The sequence below is a fragment of the Brassica napus genome, chromosome C3, assembly GCF_020379485.1.
Source record: "Brassica napus cultivar Da-Ae chromosome C3, Da-Ae, whole genome shotgun sequence".
Lineage (NCBI taxonomy): Eukaryota > Viridiplantae > Streptophyta > Magnoliopsida > Brassicales > Brassicaceae > Brassica > Brassica napus.
The window spans coordinates 31,174,051-31,182,306 of record NC_063446.1 but is presented as its reverse complement, the minus strand read 5'-3'; the positions used below and the strand labels follow the sequence as shown (position 1 = coordinate 31,182,306).

Below are 8,256 nucleotides of genomic sequence, written 5' to 3'. Positions count from 1 at the left end.
GACGCTAATACATGATGATATGGTGTAAAATATTCTTCTCAATGAAAATCGAATAAAAAACACAATAGATCCACTCTTTCCACTAAACCATTAGTCTAACGACCGTTGATAAAAGTCAATCACTCTACTAGCCAAATTCTAAGACTTCAACAATATTTGTGAACGCAATAGCCGAATATAGTTATTTTGACATCTAACTGGTTATATAATGTGGTAAAGGAAATTAGTGGAAGAAAATGTAGGTCCAGCAAAAGAAAAAAAAATTCTGGATGTAATTCCAAATAAATCTGTTTCCAATGGTTTTATGGTCAACATGCAAGCATATATCTGGCCTTTATCTTTATATTCCATTGATAGTGGACGAGTTGAAATTGTTTTTTTGCCTGGTCTTTAAACAAGGAAAAAAATCCCCTCAAACAAAATTATAATCACCGTTTAAGTTGGTCACCTATAAAAATTTTAAATATTAAAAATATCTGGATTTTTTTATAATCTTTAATTATTAATTTAGATTTCCGCATAGGATGATCATAACAAAAACTTACTTTATTCATAAAAACATCGTAGGTTTGGTTTTTATATATGTGATTCACGGTTGGTTTTTATATATGTGATTCACGGTTGCTAAAAAAAAATGTGTTTATATTAAAAAAAATATCGTATTCATATTTTTTTATAGAAGGCAAGTACTTAAAAGATAGCACAAACAAACTGTTTTTTTTTTTAACTAAATCTCAATAAGCAACACTTCCAGGGTTAAATTCGAAGCAACTAAATGTTGTAATGGGTTAGTTTCATATCAGCATGGGTATATTGATATATACAAACAAATATTTCGACATCATCATAATGTTAGCATCTGAGAGAAAAGGATCGCTCCTTCCAGTCTTACATATTTATAGTGTTTCCATAAATTAACCACAAACATCAATTAAATTTCGGATAGCCTTGATTTGGTGGCAAAATCAGCTGAGCCTAATAAACCCCGACCAACATATTAGGTGGAAAAGATCCTCAAGCTAGCGGGAATTCCTCTAAGCCTCCCCCCTCAGATAGCACTTATGCTGGAAAAGCTCAGATGGGAACGGATAGATCGTTGGAAAGATTAGCTCCTGTGACTTTCTCTTCAGCAGGAATTTCTCAAGTCAAAATCCCAGATGAGGTCTTCAATCGTGGAGCTGAAGCACATAAAGATTTTGTCTTGGGAGTCTTCACTGGAAAAACCCCTTCCTACAGCCAAATTCAAAGCGTACTGACTCACATTTGGGGAAAAGGCACCAAACTGGTTATCCATCTCAGGCCTCAATCTCACTCTATGCTAGTAAAAATTCCTAATGAATACATTCGCCGGAAAGTAGTAGAGCAAGAGATTTGGCATATTGGGACTTCTATGTTTTATGTCGCACAATGGAGTGCCCAACTAGCCATTACGCCTCCCACGATGGACTCCATACCCCTTTGGGCTCATGTTCGAGGTGTTCCCTTTGATCTCTATACAAGAGAGGGGCTCAGTCTAGTGGCTGGCAATATTGGAGATCCGGTGGAAGCTGATGAATTTACTATTCGAATGGTCAGTCTTGATGTCGCACACGTCAAGGTCAGAGCTAACTGTACAAAGCCTCTCCCTTCAGTGGTTGAGCTTATCAGGAGTGACGGAACTATCATCTCAGTTTCGGTTACGTATCCTTGGGCCCCGCCGACTTGCCCTTGTTGTAATCGCCTAGGTCACCTTGAGCAAAGATGTCCTAATGCAAAGTGGGCTCCAACTGCAAAGGGTTCATCTAAAGCACCAAACACTGCTAATCAGCCTGAGCATCAAAAAACGCCTTCTCATTCTCAACCAGCACCCTCATCTCCCTCTAAGGACAAGGGAAAAGGACATCTCCATCCCTCCTCTGCTTCTGCTAAGGATGATGCAGTTGCTGCTGCTGCTTCAACCAGAGATTCGGTTATTACTGCTGACTGTTATACACCGTTTGATAAAGCCCTTGAAAGGACCATCTTCTCTAAAGATACTCTGGTTGCTAACCCATTCTCGCCAGCCATCGTATCTCATGAGGTAGGACCTCAAGTTTTGAAGCCGTTTATAAATGTCTCCTCCTCCAAGAAAAGAAAAGGATCCCATCTGAGTAGAAGATCTTCCCCTGAGTCTACTGGAGGGACCATCAGCGCAAATTTATTCTCAGAAATTTCTTTGGCTAATCCTTTTTCTCTATTGGAACCCCGAAATCTCGGGCATCTCTCTGCAACAGGCTTTTCCTTCAATATTAAGGAACCTGATGGGCAATCTGGAGATTCGGTTTCTGTCACAGCCATTGTGCTTCCTGAAGGATCTTCTACCCCTGTAAAGGGCTCTTCTCCTCCTGGTGGAAGAAACACAAAAAATCTTTAATGTCAGTAAACCTAACTTTTTTGGAATGTCAGGGGAATTAATTATAATGCAAAGCACCCGACTTTTTGGCACTGGCTTAATAGTAATAATATCTATTGTGGAGCAATTTTGGAGACTCATATTAAGGAGTCGAATCTTACTCGGATAATGAACTCCGTCTGTCCTCAGTGGTCTTTTGTCTCTAACCACTCTGAAGATGATGACGGCCGAATAATAATGTTTTGGAAAGCACTTGCGGCTCTTAGTCTTCTGCATAAGTCAAGGCAAGAAATTACGTGCGAAGTTGTGTACCCGGGACTACCTACTTTCACAATGTCGGCTATTTATGCCGATAATACAGTCGATGAAAAGAAGATTCTGTGGGATACCTTACTGGATGTAAAAGCTAGTCTTTCGCTTCACAACTCTCCTTGGATCATAGGGGGAGACTTTAATGAGATCATCCACTGTGCGGAACACTCCTCTCCTGCTTTCAACAACATCACACCTCAGATGATAGAATTCAAGGATTGCATTGATGAACTTGAAGTTAGGGATCTTCGGTTTCATGGACCGCCATTCACCTGGTCAAATAAACAATCATCTGATCCTATTTCTAAAAAATTGGATAGAGTGATGATTAATGAGGAATGGTTACTCACCTTCCCAAATAGTCTGGCACAGTTTATGCTCCCAGATTTCTCAGATCACACTCCAAGCCTTGTCAATTTGGAAGCTGCTCTTCCCGTTGCTGGTACTCGGCCGTTCAAGTTCTACAACTTCTTAACAGCTCATCCAGATTTTTTAGCTACAATCACTGAAGGTTGGGAAATCTCACAGCCTGATTCTTGGTCTCTCTCTAGCCTAAACAAGAAGCAAAAGATCCTCAAGAAGTATCTTAAGAAACTCCACAAGCACAACTACTCTGAAATCCAAAAAAGAGTAGGAGAATGTAATCAAAACCTCAAGGATCTTCTGCTGGAATCTTTGTCCAATCCATTTGAGGAAACCTTCCTAGCCGAGAAACTCTGTACTGAGAAACTACATCATCTTAGACGCGTGGAAGAAGCCTATTTCCATCAGAAATCCAGAATTCAGTGGTTAAAAGAGGGAGACTAAAACACAAGCTTCTATCACAAAGTAGCAATGGCAAGGAACTACTTCAATACAATCCATGAGCTTACTGATATCAATGGAATAACCGCCACTACTCCAGAAGCGCAGCAGGCCGACCAAGCAACAGTGTATTCCTGCTCTCCTGTACAAGCAGATGAAATGGTCAAGATACCAACAGTGGATGAGATCATGAGAACAATGTTTAAGTTGAATCCCAAAAAAAGCCCCGGACCAGATGGTTTCACATCTCGGTTCTATAGCTGCTCTTGGCATTATTTGGGGAAAGAAGTTACAGCGGCAATCAGCGAATTTTTTACCACAGGAGATTTGCCTACTGCCACTAACTCAACTATCTTGACACTAATCCCCAAATTCCCTGGTGCTTCTTCCATAAAGGACTACAGGCCTATCTCGTGTTGCAATACTACTTACAAGGTTATTTCAAAACTCCTAGTATCGAAATTAAAACCTCTGCTCCCTGAGATCATATTGCCTAATCAGTCAGCGTTCATCAAGGGAAGACTACTTTTAGAAAACTGCCTCCTAGCTTCTGAGATAGTAAGTGGAGATCACAAGAACAAAGGGCCAAAAAGACTAACCTTGAAAGTAGATATTGCCAAGGCATTTGACTCTGTGAAATGGGATTTCATCATAGCTACCCTCAGCTCTTTGGATCTGCCTTCGCAGTTTATTCAATGGATCAAAGAATGTATCTCGACGACGGCTTTCTCTATTGGAATTAATGGTTCACTCCATGGCTTCTTTTGTGGTACTCGAGGGTTGCGTCAAGGAGATCCTCTTAGCCCTTACCTGTTTGGTATAGCAATGAATGTGCTGTCACACAAGCTTGATAAAGCGGCTGAAGATGGAACCTTTGGGTATCACCCAAGATGTAAAGATTCAAAACTTACCCACCTCTGTTTTGCAGATGACCTCTTGATCTTCTCCGACGGTTCGCTTCCCTCATTGCAAGGCATCATCTCAGTACTTTCCGACTTCCAGATAATTTCAGGGCTGGCAATCAGTCCTCAGAAATCATGTTTGTTCTCGGCTGGCATCTCAAATGTGGAGATTGAAGACCTCGTCGCTTCATCCGGAATCCCGCAAGGCTTCTTGCCTATGCGCTACCTAGGCCTCCCATTGAACACAAAAAAGCTTTCGCTCATCAACTGTGAACCGCTACTGCAAAAAATCAAGTCGAAAATGAGCTCTTGGACAGTAAAATACCTGTCTTTCGCAGGAAGACTCCAACTCTTAAGCTCAGTGATCTCGGGGATTATCAATTTCTGGTGTGCTGCTTTCATCCTCCCAGTGGAATGCATCAATCAGATCAACTCGATGTGTGCGGCCTTTCTATGGAAAGGTAATCTTGATGGGAAGTATACAGCACGCGTGGCTTGGGATTCAGTTACGACACCTAAGGAAGAGGGGGGATTAGGCATTTGAAGTATTGCATCATGGAACCGAACTTGCACTTTAAAGCTTCTCTGGATGCTTTTCTTTAAAACAGAATCTATATGGGTAGCATGGATCCATCAGAATGTTATTAAAGATAAATGCTTCTGGTCAATGAAAGAGAGCCAATCGCAGACATGGTTATTCAAGCAGATATTGAGATTGAGACAAACAGCAATCAATTGGATGAGAATATTACCAGAAAATGGAAATTCAATCTTCTTCTGGACAACGCCATGGTCTCCATTTGGCCAACTCATCAACTTTGTTGGTCATAATGGACCGAGACAGTATGGTATTCCCCTCTCTTCATCTCTAGCTTCGCTGTGGGTTGGAGAAACTTGGGATATAGGTCCGGCAAGATCTCAGGAGATGGAGCAAGTCCAGATTTTTCTATCAAATGTATCTCTCTCGGAACATGAGGACATGCCGGAATGGAGCAGACTGGGTACCACTCCTGCAACCAACAACAAATTCGTGTCAGCTAAAGTCTACAACTACATAAGGGAATCAAAGCCTTTGGTTTCGTGGCATCATGTGGCTTGGCTGAAAAAAGGAATTCCAAAGTGTTAGACACTTACTTGGATGTTTGTACTCAATAGGTGCCCCACTCGTGATAGGTTACTGTCTTGGGGATTGCAGACGGATCCTCTCTGTCTTCTATGTAACCTACTTCCAGAGAGCAGAAATCACATTTATTTCTGTTGCTCCTTCTCCTCTGGAATTTGGAGAAACCTTGCTGCGAAACTTCAATTTGCCATTATCTCAGACGATTGGGATGATACTTTGCAAGGTCTGATCCGTTACACTGGTGATAACCGGTTGCGCTTTCTCACAATCCTATCATGGCAAACGCTGATTCATGAATTATGGCGTGAGCGCAACAATAGGATCCACCGATCTCACTTCAAGTCGCAGGAAGCTTTATTCTCAACCATCTCCTCCACCATCAAAAACCGTATCTCATCGCTCCGTGAAACTGACCCAATGGAATCGAGTGCCTGCTTGCAACTCTGGTTCTCTCTACCGTGAGACCTTTCGATTACTTCTTTGAGGAAGGCAACGAATATTTTGATTCTGGGCTTTATTTCTTCTACTGCAAAAGCTCCAAAGCCCATGTTTTCCTTTGGGCTATTCTCTCTCGAGACCAAGAACCATGTGGGGCTCAGAATGAATTTACTAACTTTATCCACTAGAGAATTGTAATATTCTCACATTATGTATGCTTTTGCCTCTTTTATAATATATGCACCAAATTTTAGCAAAAAAAACATATTAGGTGGGTGCAATTTATGTGATCTCAGAACCAAAATTATACTATTGGAGAAGTTTATCCGTGAAATGCTACAGGTTTGTTCTTCATTGCCGATAGCTTAGAGAAAGTTTTTTTATTACTGGGAGAGCTAATCCGAGATATATAGAAGAATACTGTTCTATTAATGTATACTAGATTCTGACCCGCCCTTAAAAATGGCGGGTATATTTTTTGTTTTACATCTTTTTAGGTCTTTTCAATTGGTAATTTAAATATAGGTCTAATGGCATAAAGCATAATAAATAATATTCTAAATAATGATAAAGATAAAAGAAATAATAGTTGGACCATACTTTTATCAATGGGTTACACTGATATTTTAATAGAATAGATATGAACAAAACATCAAAATGTTTACAAACTTGGGTTATTGAGATATTTTTTCCTTTTCATTTGGTTAATTGAGCAGGTTTGAGTACTGCAAACTATTTATATGCCATGCTCAAATTTTTATCTAAATATATTTACTATGTCAAAATTTATAATTTATATGCTCTAATATATGTATATATATAGTTGAACGCCCCCTAATATATACATATATAATTTATTTCTGTCTTAAATAATTAAAGCCGTGAATTATAGGTCTGCTGAATATTTAATATTTTAGTCATTATTTACACTATTTATTTTCTTATTCACTTACATTAATGATAAACCAAACCACCTCATATCATCAGGGATGGATCTGAAAATTTGATGACCGTAACTATCTTCAGAATTTTTTATAAAAAGTTTCTTTTTCATTATTTGGAGACTTATTTTTATATAAAAAACATTCAAAAGATTTGAGGACCAAGACTAATTTTTCCTTGAGCTTGCCTTAATCTGATTTTGCGTATCATAACAAAAGTTTAGATTTTCAATCATGTGGTTCTTTGTTCTTGCTAATTTTTTTTTGAAATTTTGTTCTTTGTTAATCACATCATGGTAGTCTACTGGTTTCCAATGAATGAAGAGTCGCTATGTTGATTTAGACCAGGGATTGATTCTCTTCCAAAGCGAAATTGATAATTTCACATGTGACTACATGGATATGGATCTTTGCTTAGCCCATTTGAATATACAGAAAAAAAAATGTTCATCCGTGAACTACTCTTTCTCTTATAGATTCAATCTGAGTCATTCCATACGCACAGACTACTTCTAAAGTGGGAAAAAAAACTTTGTTCTTGTTAATTTTCGTATTTGAATAAAAAAATTATACTGTCGCTACAGTCTTACACCATTAACTAGAGGCAAACATAGATATTTCATTATAGCCGTCGGGAAAATAGAATTATACGACAATTCTAGTTTTTGGCCTTAAATCGACTTATCCCATTGAATACAAAGCATACTTACATAAGTAAATAAACTCAATAAAACAGTGAAGAAATGCAAGTTAGATATCCTAACAACTACAAGAAAACAGAGGTATTCTGACGGACATTCCGACGGAAAATGAAATCCTCGGAATATCCCTAGGAATTTCTGAGAAAATTCTGAGGAAACACAAAATTTGGTTTCCTCGGAATTTCCTCGGAATATACCGACGGAATTCCGAGGAAATACTAATCCGTCGAAATATTCTTATGGAATACCGAGGAAAAACGTATTCCTCAGAAAAAACCGATGAATTCCGAGGATATATTATATAGCCGTTAGAGAGCCGTTGGGGGATTTTAAAAATTCCGAGGAAATTCCGACGAACTAGCCTTTGGCGTCGGAATTCCTTCGGAATTTCCTCGGGCTGTCGGTAGGATTTCAACTATAAATACAAGCACCCCTCTTCCTCTTCATTCACTCCATATCTTCATCCTCCCTCTTACTCTCTTTACACACGAATTTGATTCATAAAAAACATGTCTTCTTCAAATTATTTTCGTTCTTGGATCGATCGACCTCATTTGGATCTGAACACGAGATTGCTTACGGAAGAATACCAACGAGGTATAACCGAATTCATGGGGTTAGTTCACCGACAACCGGAAGCAAAAACAGGTATGTTAAGATGTTC

General features: G+C 39.1%; 1 protein-coding gene across 1 annotated transcript; it reads left to right on the top strand.

Moving 5' to 3' along the window:
• The first annotated feature begins 2,539 nt into the window (after positions 1–2,539).
• LOC111213719 lies at positions 2,540–3,490 on the top strand. The gene has a single exon (XM_022715538.1). The coding sequence runs from the start codon at positions 2,540–2,542 to the stop codon at positions 3,488–3,490; it is 951 nt and encodes a 316-aa protein (XP_022571259.1).
• Positions 3,491–8,256: the final 4,766 nt, after the last annotated feature.